This window comes from Aedes albopictus, chromosome 3 (assembly GCF_035046485.1).
Source record: "Aedes albopictus strain Foshan chromosome 3, AalbF5, whole genome shotgun sequence".
NCBI classification, from domain to species: Eukaryota; Metazoa; Arthropoda; class Insecta; order Diptera; family Culicidae; genus Aedes; species Aedes albopictus.
The window spans coordinates 178,009,748-178,031,660 of NC_085138.1; the positions used below are offsets into that span (position 1 = coordinate 178,009,748).

The 21,913-nt window shown below is 40.0% G+C and overlaps 1 protein-coding gene across 1 annotated transcript in view; it reads left to right on the top strand.

The window, feature by feature from the left end:
• The window catches only part of LOC109403316 (acetylcholine receptor subunit alpha-like 2), a 113,977-nt gene that overhangs the window by 12,924 nt on the left and 79,140 nt on the right, over window positions 1–21,913 (top strand). The window contains exons 2-3 of the mRNA XM_019676124.3: window positions 1,707–1,751; window positions 10,186–10,295. Of these exons, the coding sequence (XP_019531669.2) occupies window positions 1,707–1,751; window positions 10,186–10,295 (155 nt within the window). The remainder of the gene's footprint in view (window positions 1–1,706; window positions 1,752–10,185; window positions 10,296–21,913) is intronic.

Here is a 21,913-nt window from a genome sequence, read left to right on the forward strand (position 1 = left end):
GAGGCTCGAGTTATAAACACCGACACGAGTGTTTCGCCAGTCGCACTGCGTGCTCATCAGTAGAAGCTGAACGAAGGTGGTGATGTGAACACACACGGTGGTGTGTTTACGGGCAAACACGCCACCGGTTCGGCACGGTTTGGTGTTTTGCTCATGTCTTCCTAGCTCGCTGCGCTCCACGTCTTCTTGTACCGGTCGGATGGCTCTCGAGAACCATTTTAGTCGGGTTGCTATCCGACATCCTGATTACGTGACCCGCCCACCGTAGCCTCCCGATTTTCGCGGTATGGACGATGGTTGGTTCTCGCAGCAGCTGATGCAGCTCGTAGTTCATTCGCCTTCTCCAAGTCCCGTCTTCCATCTGCACTCCGCCGTAGATGGTACGCAACACCTTCCGTTCGAAAACTCCAAGGGCGCGTTGGTCCTCTGCACGTAGGGTCCATGTTTCGTGCCCATAAAAGACAACCGGTCTAATCAGCGTTTTGTAGATGGTTAACTTCGTGTTACGGCGAACTTTATTCGATCGTAGAGTTCTGCGGAGTCCAAAGTAAGAATGATTTCCTGCCACAATGCGCCTCTGAATTTCTCTGCTGGTGTCGTTGTCGGCGGTCACCAGTGAGCCCAAGTACACGAATTCTTCAACCGCCTCGATTTCATCACCGTCGATATAAATTCGGGGTGGCGGGCGCGCTGATTCCTCCCTGGAGCCCTTTGCCATCATGTACTTTGTCTTCGACACATTATTGACTAATCCGATTCGTCTGGCTTCACTCTTTAGTCGGATGTACGTATCCGCCATCGTCTCAAATTTACGAGCAATAATATCAATATCATCAGCGAAACCACGCAGCTGATCGGACTCGAAAGTGCCACTGATACTCGAACTACGCACATCACTCGATCCATCGTCGCCTTGATGAATCATGATCATAATCTTCCATAGCTGGTCTCGATCGGTTGTATCATACGTCGATTTGAAATCGATGAACAAGTGATGTGTGGGTGGGTATTCACGGCATTTCTGTAACACCTGGCTACTTCCAGTGTTTTCTTGCTGTTCTCTACAGGGACACTGAGGTGTAGCAAAGCTGCCTCGAGATTCTGCGCGAATGCTGATGCGACATCCGGTTTCTTCAGTCACTCTAGGTTGTATCGTGGTGGTCGCCAGTACCGTACACGGTTCATTACGGAAATCCTTAGGCACAGTTGAACATGACCTGCAGACTCCTCCACTCCCAACCAAACGTTGATCAGCTGCCCCTAACATAAGCTGCAGGCGGCCCTATCCTAGAGAACAGAGACCTAGCCTTGCAGAAGCAACGGAGAGGTAGGGATAGGAGAAGTCGCTGGAAAGAAGATAACCCAACTTACATTTTTGCTGTATAAAAGTTTAAAAGAGCTTCGTTTCAAAAGCACTTGCTTCATGGTCTCAATTAAGTTTGTATTACCGTGCCAGATAATACACAAAAATATCTTTTAAATGGAAAAAGTTATACGGAAACTGTTTCAACTTTTCGGCAGTGGTTTATAGTGCCATAATATTTTTTTAAGGATAAATGTGTAAGCATAGGAATACTAATGGTTCCGTGACCCTGTCTGTATTAATTTAAGTAGAATGTTGATAAATATTTATTGCAAAACAAACTTTTTCAATGGTGTGCACAAGACTTATCTCAATATTTTTTTTTATTTCTTATTCATTGCAGAATCTTAAGGATCAGATCTTGACGACAAATATTTGGCTGGAACATGTAAGTAAAAACTTGGAGACGCACTAGATCATTCGTTTTGATTATGTTCCAGAAAATACTAAACAAGTATGCATGGAGAAGGCTTACAGGGGTTTCAAGATTTTTTTATTTGTTTTGCCAGCAATTTTGCACAGAATAGAGAGTCGAAAGGATTCAATTAAAATTGTAAATATAATACAATTTTAATTGAATCCTTTCGACTCTCTATTCTGTGCATCCACAATTTATCCAACTTTTCATCATTAATTCAAGCAGCAGCAAGATTGGAGTTTTCACTATATTTTGACCCTTACAAGCATATAAACAAAAAAACAGGAGATAGGCAGTAATACATTGAGTAGCCAGGTATCAGAAGGCCGGCTCCAGAGGCACGTTATCCTCCATTTGGGACATTTGTGCCATCGCCAAAATAACAGCCTATTTCATCATCTACCTGAGGGAAAAGGAAGGAAAAAGGATTTGGATGGGGATAGGGACAGGTAGGGAAAAATACCCTGGAAGAGGGTACTAACGCACAAGCGTACCACAATGGGTTCAAACAGCGCCCTGAAAAGGGCACTGTAATAACGCATAAAGCGAAAGAGAGCCTATAGCTCTTTACCACAGCGGGTTAAGAACAACAGAATATCCTGAAGATTCAGGTTTCTGAAGTCAGTTTCACTTAATAAGTGTTTACCGAATACTCGGAAACGCAGTTGCACGAAAACTGGACAGTTACATATCAAATGATACGAAGTTCCATAATCGGATTCACAGCTATCACAGGCAAATGAATCAGCTTGCTGAATATTTGCCATATGATAGCTGAGTCGGCAGTGACCAGTCAATGCTTTGACCAGCATGCTGCAATTCTGCTTTGACAGATTAGTTAGATACTTCGCCACCCGTAGAGATGGCTTTTTTTTTTTTAACTGTATTAACGAGATTTTTAGCCCTAGGCTAGTTCATCTCGGGACCCACGCTTTACTTCCCTTCCGAAGGAAGAACCCACATTTTGTGAGTTTGTCGGGAGTGGGATTCGATCCCAGGTCCTCGGCGTGATAGTCTAGTGTTCTAACCATCCAACCAGGCCCGCTCCACATAGAGATGGCTCAGCACAAAACAATTTGGTTTGATGACATGACTCCAAACTATTCCAATATTGTCTGTGTTGAGTGACAGCCCAGGTGTGAATCTGTAGCTTAATCCAACACTTCGATATCGGAATAGCTGGCTCAGGGCCAATGAAGTCATGTGATGCTCCAGAGCGAGCTAGCTCATCAGCCAATTCATTTCCAGCGATGGAAGAATGACCAGGTACCCATAGAAGGTGAACAGCGTTTGCTGAATCCAGCTCCTCGATTTGAGTTCGACAAGCGATAACTATCTTCGACCTGGAGTTGGCCGAAGCAAGTGCTTTAATAGCAGCCTGGCTATCTGAACAGAAGTATATTACTTTGCCCATTACGTGCTGCTGAAGTGCTGATTGCACTCCGCACATAAGAGCAAAGATTTCGGCCTGAAAAACGGTGCAGTGTCTACCAAGTGAGTAAGACTGATACAGCTTTAGCTCACGAGAATAAACACCAGCACCTGCTCGACCTCCGAGAAGGGAGCCATCAGTGTAAAATACGATGCCGTCTGAAATACTTCTTTCCAGATAACCAGATGTCCACTTTTCCCGGGAAGGGAATCTCGTGGAAAATGTCCTATATGGAAAATTACAAGCAATTGTAAGATCACTTGGAGCAAGGACAATTTTGTCCCAATTCACTAAAAGTGGAAACAACGAGGTGTGTGTTGATGTGCGGTTTACAGGAGTTTCCTCTAGTAGACCGAGTACCCGTAACCGGTAAGTGCAAGAAAGGGCTTCTTGTTTGAGATGAATGTGTAGTGGGGCAACGTCAAAGAGAACTTCTAGCGCTGCCGTAGGAGTTGAAGAGAACGCTCCAGACATCGCCATTAAGCACATCCTTTGGAGATGGCCTAATTTTGATTGGACCGTTCTCACTTCACCCTTTTGCCACCACACAAGACAGCCAATATTGGCCGAACCACAGTTGTGTAGATCCATTTGATATACTTGGGTTTTAGACCCCAAGTTGTACCAAAAGTACGCCGGCATTGCCCGAAGGCCATACAAGCTTTCTTGATTCTGAACTCAATGTGAGGTGTCCAGGAAAGCTTGGAATCAAGAATGACTCCAACGTACTTTACCTGTTCAGTCACATCGATTTCAGAATCAAAGAGACGCAAAGGTCGAACGCCATTACGGTTTCGCCTTTCCGTGAAAAGAACAATAGATGTTTTACTCGGATTAACCGAAAGGCCATATTGGCGACACCAACCCTCAACTACCTGAAGGGCGTTTTGCATCAGGTCGAAAAGGGTGCTGATGCACATACCAACTAACAATGTTAGGTAGTCGTCGGCAAAACCATAAGTAGGAAAACCGCTATTATTGAGTTGCCTCAAAAGCGTATCTGCTACGAGATTCCACAAAAGCGGTGATAAGACTCCCCCTTGGGGGCATCCACAAACACTCAATTTCCTAATCCCTGCTAGACGCAATGTCGAGAAGAGATATCGGTTTTTGAGCATTTGATGAATCCAATTGGAAATCATTGGAGATATACCATGACTCCGTGCGGCTTCCAATATGGCATCGAAAGGCACGTTGTCAAAGGCACCCTCGATATCTAAGAAAACACCCAAACAAGATTGCTTTTGAGCGAATGCTTTCTCGATATCGTAAGCAACCTTGTGTAAAAGAGTCACAGTGGACTTACCAGATTGGTAGGCATGTTGGTTCACATGAAGGGTTCTGTCACATTCGCCCGAAAACCATTCGCCCGAATTCCAAATGCCCGAATGACAAACGCCCGAATGTAACAAACGCCCGAAAGTCATTCGCCCGAAAAGACCATTCGCCCGAAAAGACCATTCGCCCGAAAAGACCATTCGCCCGAAATACCATTCGCCCGAAAAGACCATTCGGCCGAAAGACCATTCGCCCGAAAGACCATTCGCCCGAAAACCATAATAATCTAGAACACTTTTCTGAAATCAGTGTAGGCGTCGTTCACGCGTATGGCTGAACGCCGTTATCAACTAAAAGTTACTGCAACCATTTTCATCAGAGGTTTTTGATTTCTTTGAACACAGTCTGATTTAAGACTTATACTGTTACAAACATTTTTGGCAATATAGCTGTGGAAACATTGATTGGAATTGTCCCTTCTTTTGTTAATAGGCTTTTCTTTCTAGTTTCATCTTCAAGGAAATTAAATTCAATTTTATGTCATTTGTTACCAGAAATTTGCCCTTCTTTCAATCATGGGCTGTTCTTTTAAGTTATTCTGTTATGGGGAACCTTGACGTTTTACGGTTTTACAACTTATGGATTCCAGACATGATTTCAAAAGAGCAGCTTGCTCAAATAAGAATGCTGAATTCTCGCGAATTTGGTGTTTTTTCTGCATATGTTAGCTCACACGTTCTAATTTTTATCTATTAATGTTCATTTTAACGAAATGTAGTTATTCCGAGTAGATCAGTCGTGAACACTATTAACTTAAAAGTGTTGACTACTCTGTGCTGAAGTATTGTCTTTATCCTTTCGATCAGCAATGCTGTAACAATTAATGAACTATTATGTAAAATTTTCACAAACAATTAGGCCTTCTTCAAAACACAGGCCGTTCTTTTAAACTAATCTGATATGATTATTATTTGCACTAGTCCAGCTGTTCTTGCGATTGGTCAGATACTAAGTACACCATGGGCATGTCTTTAAACTTTCATCATGGCAAACCAGAAAAAAAATCTTGTCCTAAGAAATTGCATGGAGTTGGCGGATGACTTTCGGGTAAATGGTCTTTCGGGCGAATGGTCTTTTCGGGTGAATGGTTATTCGGGCGAATGGTCCTTTCGGGCGAATGGTCTATTCGGGCGTTTGGTCTATTCGGGCGATTGGAATTCGGGCGTTTGTCATTCGGGCGTTTGTCATTCGGGCGAATGGTTTTCGGGCGAATGTGACAGAATCCACATGAAGAGGCACGTTGGCCAGATGAACATCACGGATGTGATGATCCACAATGCGTTCTAAGCATTTCAGAAGAAAAGAGGTCAAACTGATAGGTCTGAAACTCTTTGCTTCTTCATACGACGCACGACCCACTTTCGGAATAAACTTTACAGTAATATCCCTCCAGGATTTGGGAATATACCCTGTAGCAAAACTGCAAACAAGTAGTTTTTTCAAAACATGTTTGAAATAATCAAATCCCTTCTGAAGCAAAATAGGATAAATCTCATCTGCCCCAGGAGATTTGAAAGGAGCAAAGCTATTAAGAGCCCACTCAATCGATTCTATAGTTACAATACTCCGAGCCAAAGCTAAAGAATCATAACTACAAGAAAAGACATCAGGTTCATCCGAAGATGTAATATCCACACATCCAGGGAAGTGTGTGCTGAATAAGCATTCCAGAACTTCCTCATCAGAGGAAGTCAGATCGCCATTTGGCAAACGAAGTTCGTTCACCCGGAAATCCTTAGATTTCGCAAGGATTTTGTTTAACCGACTGACTTCACTCAAGTTGGAAACATTTGTACAAAGGTTTTTCCAGCCGGATCGTTCAGCAGACCGGAGAGCTTTCCTGTAGGCCTTGCGAGCCGACCTGAAAGCCTCCGAACCAGCCGAACGTCGTCTGTTCCAACTCTTTTTACATTGTTTCCTGAGTTTCGCCAGATCAGAGTTCCACCAAGGGGTTCCTCTTGTGATCTTCACAGACCGTAGAGGGCATGCTTCTTCAAAAGCTTCCATGATGAAGGTCGTTGTAGTATCAACGGCATCATCTAAATCACTTGGAGTGTCAATGGATGGTGAGTATCCATGAAATTTGGCTGCAACCAAATCAGTATAAAGATCCCAGTTTGTTGACCGGGGATTCCTGAAACGCAATGTTTGCGAAGTAACATTTAAATGTTCAAAAAAGATGTAGCGATGGTCAGATAAAGATTCTTCATCTGACACATGCCAATTGGTCAGCTCGTGACTAATTCTGCTAGAGCAAAGCGTTATATCTAACACTTCCTCTCTAGCAGATACCATGAAGGTTGGGCGGTTGCCTATGTTAAGTAATGCAAGATCTGTACTACTTAAGTACTCCATCAAACTGGAGCCTCTCAAGTTAATGTCTGAGCTGCCCCAGATGATATGGTGAGCATTAGCATCACTGCCAACAATTAGCGGAAGGCCTTTTGAAGTGCAGTATGCGATGACTTGTTTGAAAGCATCCGTAGGGGATGGTTCATCATGCGGTAAATACACAGAACAATAGACGTATTTCCTGTTGAGGTTTCCAACAGATACATCAATTGTGATAGCACATACATCTCTGGTGGTTAGTTCAGAGATGAGTGTAGCAACTATTGCGTTGTTGACAAGCACACAGGCTCGAGGCATGACACGCGAGTTTGCCATTTCATGTTTACTGATAGTGGCAAACACCGGGTTCACAAGGTTTCCTAGATAGAAATTTCCCTTACGAAAGTAAGGTTCTTGTACCAAGGCCACTTGGGCTGTACCATTTTGCATAAGTCTGCAAAGATTGATCGTTGCTGTCCTTTTATGCTGAAGATTGATCTGAGCTATCTTAACCGTAGCCACTACCCAAACTAGGTAAGATTAAACTCTTCGCAACAACAGCACAACAAAGAACAGCAACAATAAAACCAAATCGGTATCGATTGGAAAACGCCAAAGGCGAGGATACACAGAATACACTGTGTAAATCGCATAATGCGAAACCATATAGGTGAAAATTTAAACTAATTAACAACATCTTCATAATCCCGCCCTTATTTAGCCTCAAGTGAGACTAAAGAAGGGCAGCTGATTGTCTCGGAGAAACACAAGGTCCACTGCACCATTGCTCCGGTTAGCGCAGTAAGGGCTACATACTGTGGAGGGCGCCCTGGTACTCCACAGGCTCCGTTAGCGGTTAGGTTTTTATTAGACCCCCCTAGCCATTCATTCCTAGGCACGGTAAGCATAAAGCCGCATCACACCATGAATTAGGGGTCACCTGTTGGTGGATTCTTACCACCGGAACAGGCGGTCCGTAGTGTTATTCTTAGCCAATTGAGACAATCGCTACCGACACTACACAGCTATCTGGGCTGATCGAGAAAAGAAGTTAATATTGATGATCAACTTCATACGGACTCGAACAGCCGACCAAATTAGTATGTTCCAGAAAATACTAAACAAGTATGCATGGAGAAGGCTTACAGGGGTTTCAAGATTTTTTTATTTGTTTCGCCAGCAATTTTGCTCAGAATAGAGAGTCGAAAGGATTCAATTAAAATTGTAAATATAATACAATTTTAATTGAATCCTTTCGACTCTCTATTCTGTGCATCCACAATTTATCCAACTTTTCATCATTAATTCAAGCAGCAGCAAGATTGGAGTTTTCACTATATTTTGACCCTTACAAGCATATAAACAAAAAAACAGGAGATAGGCAGTAATACATTGAGTAGCCAAGTAAACGAATAAGCGCTAGCCAAAAAAACATCTCATGCTTTGATTTACCAAAAACTAAAATATTATTGAAACTCGCATTCTCATTCGAATTAAAATTAAATGCCTGCCTGGTCGTGAAACTGTGAATGTGATAACTTAATGATGGAAAACCCTTGGGGTTGAGAGTGCTCTATAAATTCAAAATATAATAAAGGCTATAATATAAGCAGCCCATTCAGGGAATAGAATGATCAGAATGGATTATATTGCAGAGTTTTAATCTAGATGCTAATCGAAAGTTCACACGACATGTTCTCGGTAAACACCGAACCACACCGCCCACTATTTTGGACCTCATTTTCTGTAACTGTGTCCGCTGGGTTACATGTTTTGTTAGCATAAAAATCAAGCCAGACATGCAGCATCCCACCAACGTGTCCTGCAATCTTCTTTGTGCTCCGTAATTTATGTCATGTTTGTGCTCGTGCTACCCCTACTTCACCCCGAAACTTTCACCCCATTTCAAGAGCCTGGCATGTCCCACTGACGACAACGATGGACCCCGGAGGATGAGATGCTTGTGCCTCAACTCACAGATGGCGATGGCGATGGCGATGAGGCCAACAAATGACCAGGAAGACCACACACTCGCACCAAGCCCACACATTCAGTCAGTGTGTGAACATACCGAAACCAGAAGCTTTTTTCCCGACCGCCCTCCATCAAGCTTCACCACCGCACCGTCACAACGGGCGTCAGCACAACGACAACATTCCACGGAAAGAGACTAGACCGCGATGTTGGAACGTTCTCTTGCAGCAGCCTCCCGAGCAGGGAAAAATATTAGAATGAAGAGCTTTTCCAGCCCAAAACACGGAAAATTTTACCATTTTTGACTCGATATTTTTCAATTTGTTCATACGCTGGATTTTTCCTCATTTAACTTTTGAAAGGAGCCTTAGGCCCCCACCAATGACCAAATACCTAATTTTCTTTTTCTAAGAATTATAACTCGATAACGGTTTGTTAGTTTGAAGTGATGTCTTCAAAGGTGTTCGAGAATGTTTGAAGGCCTTCAGATAAAATACACTGAGAGTAATATCCAACGCGGATCTATGTTAGATATCATATAATTTCAATTTAAAAAAAACTTACCCTTCGATTTTTTTTATGTTTTTTTTGTAGAAAACTGAACGTAAATGATTCTCGAAATACAGCGCATAAACAAATTGTCATTCACATTGAAAAATGTTGAGTCAAAAATGACAATTTTTCGTGTTTTTGGCTGGAAATGCTGAATAATAGACTCGGTCGACCAGGTCGATATTATAGAACAAAGCTTTTTCGTCTAAATCAACTGTGCAATATTTGATTGTGATTTAGTTGCATCCCTATATTCCGTGACCACAAAGTGATCCGACGCTTGTGAAAAATGGTGATTTTATTATAGATAGTATTCCTTTATATATTAAATCTTAAGCACCATCAAACGATCAGTAAGTTATTACATTTGTCACAAGTGTCCGATCACATTCCGGTTTTCAACAAAGTTTTCGACACATTCATGACTTTTAATATCATCAGTAACATAGTTTTAGAAAAAAATAAGCTGCTTATGAAAAAACGCGAAATAGTAAGTAATTCCATATAAGTCCCATATAAAATTCAAACTCAAATTTTGCACAGACGTTTTGGGAGCTAATATGGATAGAAAAAACTTTGCTTTGGTTGATTTATTCAAATTTCAATTTTCCCATACAGCACTGGCCCAATCTAATGCATAATCACTTCAATTTTTGGCCCATTCCCACCCGTAAAACATTCAGTATATTTCTGTTCTCAATCCCCGCTCGGGCAAGCGAGGTACCATGCATAAGTGTATGAATATAGTAAACCCCTGTATTTTTTTTTCTTTCACAGGAGTGGCAGGATCATAAATTTAAATGGGATCCAGCAGAGTACGGCGGTGTGACGGAGCTGTATGTGCCATCGGAGCACATCTGGCTGCCGGATATCGTACTTTACAACAAGTGAGTATCCACACCAGCACCACCACCATCCCTTGCTTGATGCGATAATCTAATTTCATTTAGTTCGCGTTTTTCTAGCGACGATTTTCAGATATACGTTAAGCTCTCTCGAGCTGGCGCATTTTTTTTTTTGTTCTTTATCCCAAATGCGTCACATGTTGTGTAGCACTGTAAAAACTTAGCTGCCCTCTATGTAAATTAACCACCAAATCACATGATACCGCGGCGTATAAGGCTGGAAAAGAACAGGGATGTGGGTGGTTTCACGCGAATTACTCTTGTGGGTTACAGAAAATAAAAACTTCTGCGCAACGGGAAATTGGGCTTTCATCACGAATGATCGAAAATTCGATGAATAGAAAAAAGCCGAACCTATAGTTCAAACCGTGGTTTAAATCAAGGTTATTCCAATATGTACACATGCAATTATCCTGTTTTGATGTCAAAAAAGACATTCTAAATATGCGCGCTTTGAAAATACATTTTCAAGGCTAATTACAGCTAAAACGGGGTTGGTCGTCTAATGGCTACCATGTCTTGTTCGTAAGCAGAATGTCCCGGGTTCAATCCCTGGCCCGCCACTTTCCTCTTACTTTGAAATTTACTTTTCAATCACGCCTTTAAGTTATGAAATTAGCAAACTATGCCACATCATATACCCTATACAACATGGTTTACCAAACTGTGGGTCGCGACCCCCCAGGGGGGTCGCCGACCTTCATCCAGGTGGTCGCGAGGAACAGTCAAATATTTTACTGTAACAGACAACAAATGAAGGAATTTCTATGGTGGGTCACGAGAAGTACGTCTGCAGGCAAAAGGGGGTCGCATGTTCTGAAAGTTTGGGAACCTATGCTATACAGACTTCAGCGTAATGAATACCCAATCTATTTTCTTACGCCTGTCATCCACGTACTAATGTGAAGTGAATCCTCTGCCATACAGTAATTTTCAAACAACACTCAGACATCCTGGTGTAAACTTGCGCTGACGCAGTGGTATATATCGTCGGTTTCCTGCAATAAGGGCACAACTCAAAAAACGTGAATTTTTAGGATGAGCGTTTGAAAATTGGCATTCTTGAAGCACCTCATACAAGTTCACTTATTTCTCTCATTATTCGATAAAAGTAAACGAATTTTGATTGTTGTATCATGAAAAGGGACCGAAGGACTATCTGTTTCATGAATTTTAGACTACTATTTTTCATCCACTATTGAAAAAAATGACTGATTTTGAGTTGTGCCTTTATTGCGGAAAATTGTTGAAAATGCAAAAATCTCGCGTTTCTCATCGAATTTCGGAACGGGTCTTTGTGAGATGAAAGTTTGCATGGTTTTTCATCATTTGCAAACAAAATCTCAAAAATGACAAATTTTGAGTTGTGCCATTGCAGGAAACCGACGATATGGTTTGCCGTGGGAAAGCAGATTACGGCATCACTTCTTTCCCCTTCCCAGCATAGGGGGTTCCAGTGGGTTCCAGGATGCTTCAGGGAGCCATTAATGGGAATAAACGTTTCAGAAAAGTTTCAGAGGCGTTTTAGGGGATCCCACAGGGTTTCAGGTGGTTCTAGGAAGTTTCAGGCTATGTCAAGGAGTACCAGCGCGTTTCAGAGGCATTTCTAGGGGTTACAGGGAGGTTTCAGAAACGTTACAGGATGTTTCGGAGGGTTCCAGGATGTTTCAGACTATTTTACGGAGGTACAGGGTGTTTCAGAGGCAATTCGAGGGGTTACAGGGCCGGATCGAAAAATTACATAACGTATCAAGGACACTTCAAGGAGTTACAGGACGTTTCAAGGACGTTTTAAGGGGCTACAGTATGTATCAAGCAAGTTTCAGATGCGTTTTAGGAAGTTCCACAGGATTTCATGGGGATCCAGGATGTTTCAGGTTATGTCAAGGAGTTACAGGACGTTTCAGAGGCATTCCAAGGAATTACAGTACATTTCAGGGGTGTTTTAAGGGATTACAGGGCGTTCAAGAGAGGTTTCAGAGGCGTTTTAGGGGATCCACAGGTTTCAGGGGGTTCTAGGAAGTTTCAGGCTATGTGAAGGGTCCTGGACATTTCAGGGGCGATTCAATGGGTAACAGGACGTTTCATGGGTGTTTCAGGGGATTCTACAGGGCTTCAGGCGGTTCCAGGATGTTTCAGGTGGTGCTTTTAGAGGTATCTTAAGGCCATTTCAGGGAGGTTTCAGAGGTGTTTGAGAAGATTTCAGGGTATTCCAGTAAGAAGATTTCAGAATATCCCAAAATGTTTCAGGGGGCTTTTAAGGGCGTTTCAAGGGCGTTTCAAGGGATTACATGACGTTTTAGGGCATTTCACAGGGTTTCAGGAGATTCTAGAAAGTTTGAGGTTATTTCAAGGGGCTACAGGACGTTTCAGGGGCATTTCCAAGAGCTACAGGACGTTTTAGAGGATTCAACAACAGGGTTTCAAAGGGTTCTATGAAGCTTCAGGTCAAGGAGTTACAGGACGTTTCAGGGGCATTTTAGGGGATTTCAATGGGTTTCATAATTCCAGGATGTTTCAGGAGGGCTGTTAGGGGTACCTCAAGGCCGTTTCATGGAGGTTTCAGAGGTTTTTGAACGGATTTCAGGAAATTCCAGAATGTTTCAGGGGGGCTTTTAAGAGCGTTTCAGGGGCGTTTCAAGGGATTACATGACGTTTGAGGGGCGTTTAGAGCGTTACATGATGTTTCAGGGAGGCTTTAGCAGCGTTTAGGGAGTTCCACAGGGCTTCAATAGGTTCCAGGATGTTTCCGATGGGCTTTTAGAGGCGTTTCAAGGTGAAACCCACTGAAAATCATCCCGAACTGCCTGAAATCCCGCCCGTTCTCCTGTAATGTACCTGAGACTTTCGAAAACCACGATGTCGGCGATGTTTCAAAGAGTTTTAGGCTCGTAAGCCATGTAATAGAGAATATTTGGTATACAGATAATGTCCGGAGTCCGAAAATGGCGACCAGAATATGTAAGATGGCGGCCCAAAATCCAAGATAGCGACCCAAATTTCAAGATAGCAGCAGTTTAAGGAGTTTAAGGTTCTAAAACTATACAATATGTGTATATTTGGCATAGAGAAGATGTCCGGAATCCAAAAATAACGACCAGATGGTGGCTTCAAATTCAAAAGAGCGGCTGCTTTCACCCATTGGAGTCGAATTGTTTTCCCTTCACTGCCGAAATTTCGCTGGCTTCGAACACTTTGCTCGGTTTCATCGCCGGGGTCATATTGGCCCCTCCGGCTCCAAAGGGTTAAGAAGCATTAGGCTCAAGCCATGCAATATAAGTATTGGGTATATTTGGTATGGTCCAGAGTCCAGAAATGGTGACAACGCAATGTGGGTGTATATTTGGTAGAGAGAAAACGTGCGGAGTCCAAATATAACCACCGAAACATCTAAGATGGCGGCCCAAAACTCAAGATGGCGGCTGTAGTCAAGAGTTTTAGCCTCTAAAACCATGTATTTTATGTATATTTGGTATGGATAAGATGTCCGGAGTTCAATAATGGCGAGCTGAACAACCAAAATGGCGACCCAAAATCCAAAATAGCGACTCAAAATTCAAGATGGGGTTTATTTGGTATGTGGAAGATGTCATGAGTTCAAAAATAATAACCAGAAGATGGGGTCTTAAAAAAAAGACAATACACACCGTCTTCAGCCAGAGGCTGCACAGACTGAACATATTACTCACACTAGACAACGGACAACACACAGAACACCCAGTGGCCTAGTGATGAATTTTTCGTCTGACGAAAAGTTTCTACCGACTGGAGCGGGAATCGAACCCACACTCCGAGGCTTACGATACGCCTAGACGACTGCCGCCGCTAACCGCACGGCCACGAAGCCGACGAAAATGTAAGATGGCGGCCAATAATTCGAGACGGCAGCTGGCTAAAGTAATTTTAGGTTCTAATATCATGAAATATGATTGGTCTCTCTCTCTCTTCTTGGCGTAACGTCCTCATTGGGACAAAGCCTGCTTCTCAGCTTCCACACTTATTAACTGAGAGCTTCCTCTGCCAATGACCATTTTGCATGCGTATATCGTGTGGCAGGCACGAAGATACTCTATGCCCAAGGAAGTCAAGGAAATTTCCTTTACGAAAAGATCCTGGACCGAACGGGAATCGAACCCGTCACCCTTAGCATGGTCATGCTGAATACCCGTGCGTTTACCGCCTCGGCTATATGGGCCCTATGAAATATGATTGGTATGGGGAACAAAATATTCTAGAAGGTTGCCCGAAATTCAAGATGACACCATACAGTATAGAGATTAGGGTGGCTCAAGCTTGTATGGAAAAACCACATTTCAATTAGTTCGATTGGCCCCCTTCTTATTTCGTTCTGTATGACGCCACGATGCTCTGGTTAAGTTTTCAACCAAATCCGTTAACAATTGGGCGGTGCTAAACTCATTTGAAGTTTGTATGGAAGTTTAGCTGGGAAAACTTCGGTTTTTGTTCGAATGAGTGTAATCATTTCCAGTGGATAACTGACACCGAGGAAGATTACAAGTGGTAGTCGAAATACGCGCATCTGTCAAAGGATAATCAAAATATGGCGGAATTAAAAGGTACGAAACTGATTACACTCATTCGAAGATGGTATTCTGCTTAGAGGATTCAAGGGTTTTTGCTTTTTTCTCTTGGGAGCCTCTATATTTTCTTAAACCACGTAATAGATTGAATGGAGTTACAGCCTAGGATATGCCAAAAAACTTTGTCGAAGATCACAACGTTATCAGAAACTTGGGAAAAAAGTTATAGCTTAGACAGTACAGTAAGATTTGATTGCTATTGTTATTCCTTGACGCGTTAAATGTTAAACACCACTAGATGGTCTGTAAGTAATATCTTTTCTCACAAGCTTTAGATGACTTTGCGGTCTTCGACAAAGTTTTTCGGCACATATAAGGCTATAGTTGAATATGATTGGTTGTGATTTAAGAAAAAATAGAACCTCTCACGAGACAAAAAGCAAGAAACGATCTTTTCCTATATAAACTCCCATACCAACTTTAAATGGGGAAGCGGACCTGCTGTGATGGTTAAAGCGCATGCCTTTCACGCCGAGGACCTGGGATCGAATCCCACTCCCGACAAACTCACAAAATGTGGGTTCTTCCTTCGGAAGGGAAGTAAAGCGTGCATCCCGAGATGAATTAGCCAAGGGCTAAAAATCTCGTTAATACAGATAAAAAAAAGAAAAAAAACTTTTAGCACCGCCCAAATGTTAACGGATTTGGCTGAAAATTTGAGCAGAGCATCGTGGCGTCATATACAGAGGATAGACAAAATGATCGGGACAGGCAAAATTTTCCCTCCTCAAAAATATTCAAATAGCTGTAACTTTTCGAAAAGGGCATCAAATGTTCTCAATTTTTTACTGTAAGTGGATCAACTAGTTGTAGGGTAATTGTTCCCTTCGTTGTGGTAGTACCTAACGTTGCGGTAGTGGCTATTGAGCACTTTTTCGACTGAAATGTTACCAAAAGGCCTTTTTAATAGATGTATTATGCTTAAATTATGAGATTGCACCATTTGTGTGCTTAAGTTTTGCCCAAAAACCTATTTTAAAAAAAATATTTTCCTTAAATTTTTTGCTGCTGTGTTCCTGTTGTTGCGGTAGTGTTCCTAATGTTGCGGTATTCCATATGATTTCAATGGGATACCGCAATAATAGGAACAAAAATTAAATGTTACCTCCATAATAGGAACAGTGTGCCTAATGTTGTGGTAAGCGATTTATGATCGAAAACAGAGAGAAACGATAGTTTTTATATTTTTCCAAGCCAATTTGGATAGAAAACTACCAACTAACGTTTTGCAACCCTTCATTAGATGATACGATCATTGTTTTTAAAATGAATTTACCTTAATACCACAACGATGGGCACACTTACCCTATATCAGTGGACAAAATTTGGAAAATATCGGGCTATTTTGCACGAAGTTATAAAGATTCTAGAAAAAGGTATATTTATCCGATAGCCAACTTTGAGCTGTTATATCTCAGGGTTCAATGAACCGAATGCCATGAAATTTTGACCATTTATGACTTATATAATCAGCTTAGAAAAACTTTTGACTTAACTTTAAATTCTTAACACGGAAGAAAATTATAACGATTAGATTATTTTTCTAATAAAACACCAATTATTTATAGGTTATTTATATTCCCTCTAATTGTCTTGAATATAAATATGTTTTGAAAGAAAATAACAACATAGCCGGAAATTCATTGAAAAAGTAATGGGATGCATATTAAGAATAGACCAATTTACTAAAAAATCATAAAATAAATGAAATCGCTATAACTTTTTCTCTTGTTAATAATTTCATGTTGAGTCAAGCGTTTTTCAGAGCTCATTATATAAGTCGTAAATGATCAAAATTTCATTGCATTCGGTTCATTGAACCCTGAGATATAACAGCTCAAAGTTAGCTATCGGATAAATATACCTTTTACTAGAATCTTTATAACTTCGTGCAGAATAGCCCGATCTTTTCCAAATTTTGTCCACTGATACACAACTAGTAGATCCACTTACAGTAAAAATTTGAGAACATTTGATGCACTTTTCGAAAAGTTACAGCTATTTGAATATTTTTTGAGGAGGGAAAATTCTGCCTGCCCCGATCATTTTGTCTATCCCCTGTACACCGTGTCCAATAAGTTCTCATACAAAATACAAATTTAGAAAATATATTTTTTTTTCACATCTGTGATTCATTTTTTTCAAAATGAATGTATGTATTGAAGGGGCACATAATACTGATTAAATAAAGCATAAGGTTTAGAATAATTTTATTTTCTTTTAGTTTTATAAGCCTAGCAGTACACTTCCTTTTTCTGAAATCTATTTGCTCCGGCACACATGAAAAATGCTCTAAAAGTTTTTCATTCTACAGTAGCTAAATAGAGTCCATAAGGTTACATTTTGAGTTTTTATCCCCAGTATTGTACCAAATGGATATACTAAGGATAAAATAATACAATTTTAGTGATGATACGGTAAGAAATTCGCAAGTATGCTCAATTTGGGCTGGTTTCCTTGAATATGACCGTACTATTAAAGATAAACATCATAAAAAGTAAATTTTGAACAAAATTTACCACAATAGGAATACAAGCATGTTTAAGGATTGAGAATGGTGTGAATCAACACCATAAGATGCAGCCATGCTTATTTTACACAACAAATCATCTCATTAAAACAGTTGAATGGACATTTTTGTTTAATACACATTTCTTTTTGTACAAAGTAAATCGGCTTCGTACTTCACCAGTACAGCGTCTCATTTTTTTCTTCTGATTGTAGTTGCTACTAGCAATGGTGAGGACAGGAACCTAATTTGTTTCAACTTAAAACCATTACTCGTTAAAATGAGACGAAATGCCAATGAAATGACGTACGTGCCAGCTGAAATGGACTTATGACACATAAGCGATCAGCAGAGAAGGATAAAGGACAGGTTATTCCAAAACATATGTACATAGTATTTGTTCAGTGTTAGTGGGCCTTTCAATAAATAAATTTACTTTTAAAATTCTAATTACAGATGTGAAATGAATTCACTTTGATTTTGTATGAGAACTTATTGGGCACGGTGTAAAGCGAAACAAGAAGGGGCCCATCGAACTTTTTGACATGTGGTATTTTGAGCCACGCTATTAGAGATAATTTGGTTTGATTTGTTACAAAAATGATGAACATAATATTCAAGATGACGACCGTATATACTGTTTCAATCGATCGACGTCGTTTCGTATGATCAAATTTTAGGTGTTTAATGTTAAAGAATATTAACAGAAACAAAAGCTAGCTAAGCGACATAATTGGTTGTACCATGAACAGATTTTTTGTCAAATGGATAAAAGTGCGATATTCATTAACATGTCACTTGAGTTTGGTCGAGATGGTTTCTCGAAGAAACATGAAAGGCACCATCACCACAAGGTGGATTAATTAGTTTTTTTTTTTATATTTTCATCCGATTTGCGATCTCGTAGCATGGTTTTCTTCAACTCTTATGTCAGAATAAATGTATAGAACATCTTTTTTCCAAACAATTTTACTAAAAATTTAAAGTCTGGGGTCCAATAAAAATTTTTAACTGGTTGACTAATATCAAATCTGTACTGTGAGTATCCTTTTGTAAATATTTTTGTTGTTTAAAAACGTATTGAATATACTATTCTTCAAAGTATCTAATTTGGTAATGCTTTTCACCGAAAACTACTAAAACATGTCTAAATACATTATTTTTTTCATGTCAAATTAAATCAAACAAGTTTTTTACAGTTAATACTTAGAATCGGATACTCAGCATTTGATAGTATGGAATATAACGAAAATGTTTCTCCAAAAAAACTGCTTTTGGAAAATAGCAATGTTCAGAGATAAATTTTAAGATATAGCTAATTCGCAGCATTTTTAAACAACAAAATATATACAATAGCATGCTAAATGATTTGAAATTGTTAAACCAATTAAAAAGTTCACGACCATAAAATTTAAATTTGAGTAAAAAAGCAAAAAAAATAACCTAAAAGCTTATACCTATTTGGAGTGACTTTCGAAAGATTTGATACTCTATAAGTTTATTGAAAAAAAATGAAAGGAAGCCTTTTTTTTATTTAATTCGTTTATTTAATAGGCCCAAACGCCAGAAGGCTTAACGGGGCCGCATAACTTCTTATCTAATTGATATTAGTTGACCAATTAGGATTACAATCATTCTGCAATCCAGAATTATAGCACTGTTTTTTCTTCTCCTTCGTACGCTTCGTTGACATCCTCCGCTTGTTGGTTGCCAAGAGATTGAATATTGAGAAATTTATTGTAATTAAAGTAAAAGGATCTGTTTATTACTCAAAAAAAAATTATTTAAGGCGAAACTGGAAGCATTTCCTCATTTTTTTTTTTTTGGTTTTTTATTTTTTTATTGAATATCGAAGCAATATTTTCAAAATCGGTTTTTGTGCACATGTAGATCATGGATCAAGGTATCTTCTGATTTTTTGTGGTGGAAAAAGTTTTCCATTTTTGCAGAACTCATTTTTTTTGTGAAATTATATTCAAAAATGGTTTCTGCAAAAATGAAAAACATTTTCCACCGCGAAAAAAAAATTAGTAGGTACCTTGATCCATACTCTGCATGTGCACGAAAACCGATTTTGAAGATATTGCATCGTTATTTTATAAAAAATCAAAAACCAAAAAGTGAGGAAATGGATCCAGTTTCGCGTTGAAGGCGTTTGTGCCACATCTTAATCTAAATGCTTTTGTCTCCAAGTCGGAGGTTTCCCTTTCAATGTCATAAAATCTAGGAGAGCAGGAATTTGTCCATGATTTTTTGTTACAATGCTATTTTAAGAATGCCACCTCTTCCGTTTTTCCTGCAATTATGCCATAAACTTCTTCCTCTCTCACTTCTCAGCGTGTTCAAGATTTGAGTGAATGTTTCAATGTGCTCACATTCTTACCACAGCTAGAAAATCATTTATATTTAATTTTGGTTTAGCTGCAAATTGCAATCCCAACGTACACATCCACTCTTGTGCCACATCGGAAATTTGAGTTTCTAAAGAAATCCACCATGGTACACTGACTGCTTCAACCGAACCAAAAGTCAACCAAACAAACTTTACCTATTTCCGTGTACCCCTCGGGTTATGTGCCAATAATGCACACTACACAGACGACGAACGACAACGACGTGCAAGATGCTCCCGGCCAAAAAAGCACAATGTGGAGCACGAAAAGAAACCCACTTTAACAACCTCTGTTTTTATCTGATATCGAGGAAAAAAACAACTCACCGTGAAATATGGAGCCGGAAGTGAGCCGAAAAAAAAATTTGAACCAGCAGGTGGGATCTCCGTTCATTGTAATTTAATTAGCCTGCCATTAAAACTTCGCGCAAATTATTCTTCTCGCGAAACTTTCCGTGCAATTGCTTTCCACCGATGCAATACGTTGACTGAAGTAATTGTTTGAATTTTCCCTCATTCAACGTTACTTCGCGTTGATAATGGACATTTGGACATCGAATAATAATTTAACGTTGTGAGTGTGTTTCTTTCATAGTGGGAATGTTGGACGGTAACCGAAAAGCATAATCCAAATTCAAATGATCCTGTAATAACACCTCCTTGACTAGAAATTGAAAATTTATAAATTTAAAGTTATTAATCAGTATTCCTTTCGTAGTATTTACATGCTGTTGCCGAGCTGCTTTGAGGCACTTTTCAATGGCTCTGTAGGACTTTTCTGTCACTAGAAGCCCACTGTGCAAAGTAATGAGAAGAAAAGCAATACACACTGAAACAGCGTGACGTGATAAAAAAAAACACACACAGTTTGAATCAACTTAATTTCTTCCATTGTCACAATTCCGTGCCATAGTGACAGTTTTTTTTATTAAATTATACATGGCTGCTTCGCTGTTAAAATGGCTTTTGGAATGAGTTCAGAACGATGCTGCTGCGTTCCCAGTAAAAAGGGCACGGACGACAGAGTTATACAAAAAGATGAAACGAATGGCTGGTGAGCAAAGCAGTACCATCAGCAACTTTTCTCATTAATTTATTATTTTTAATTACGTGAACTGAACGCTGTTTCGCCGCAGAAATGATAGTTTCTCGACAGGACAAAATACAGATAACGTGTGTGCTGCTTCAAGAGATTTGTTTCAGAATTTCTTCGAATACATATACCTTTACGATTTTATCACGATCAAGATTTTGATCAAAATGTCCTCCAGGAATTCTTCTAGACAAATAACGATTGGTTACTCACTATTTTGTTTATCCTGTGTACACAAGAATGAATATCAATCGGTGAGGTCGTTTTGCTTTTATGCACTTCCCTCTATCCACAAACAAAAACTGTTTCCCCAGACAGCCGTGGAGATGCCGTCAAGTACATTACTTTAATATGTTCCGTTCATTCCACTATCACCGCATTAAGGAAGTGGTTTGACGTGTCAATGACTTCATAAAAATTGAAATTCTTAAAGGTCATGTACTCCTAAGCTCCATTTGCTGATTCTATGTGAAATTTCGATTATTCTACGACAATGAATCGTATGATCATTTGTACTCATGCTGAGATTTTTTTTTTTGATCTTCCTCTAAAAATTTCTGCAGGCATTTCATTCCCCAAATATGTGGTTCAAAGATTCCTTCAAGAATGCAAGAAACCTATGCAATGGATGATGTTCTTAAAAATTTCACATTTAATACAAAAAAAAGTTTTCGTTCCTAATAAAAAAAAATATACTGTGTAAAGAACAGTAGAAACTATTCATTTTAATTAATACTATACGTGGTAAACTTGATATCGGTAGCAGCCAATTAGAACGACATCTTTCCACAGGATGGATAAACTGTCAGATGTCACTTTGCTTGATTAGCAATCCGTTGGTTGGCTCAAAACGTAGCAAAGCCATAGTAAACAGCTAGTTAGCTCCATCACGCTCGCGTTACTTTCCGATGTTGGGATTTAATTAATTCCCAGAAAGCTAACCACAATCCTTCACGTACCTACCTACACAAGCAACAACGTATGGGAGGGAAAGTTCAGATGTCT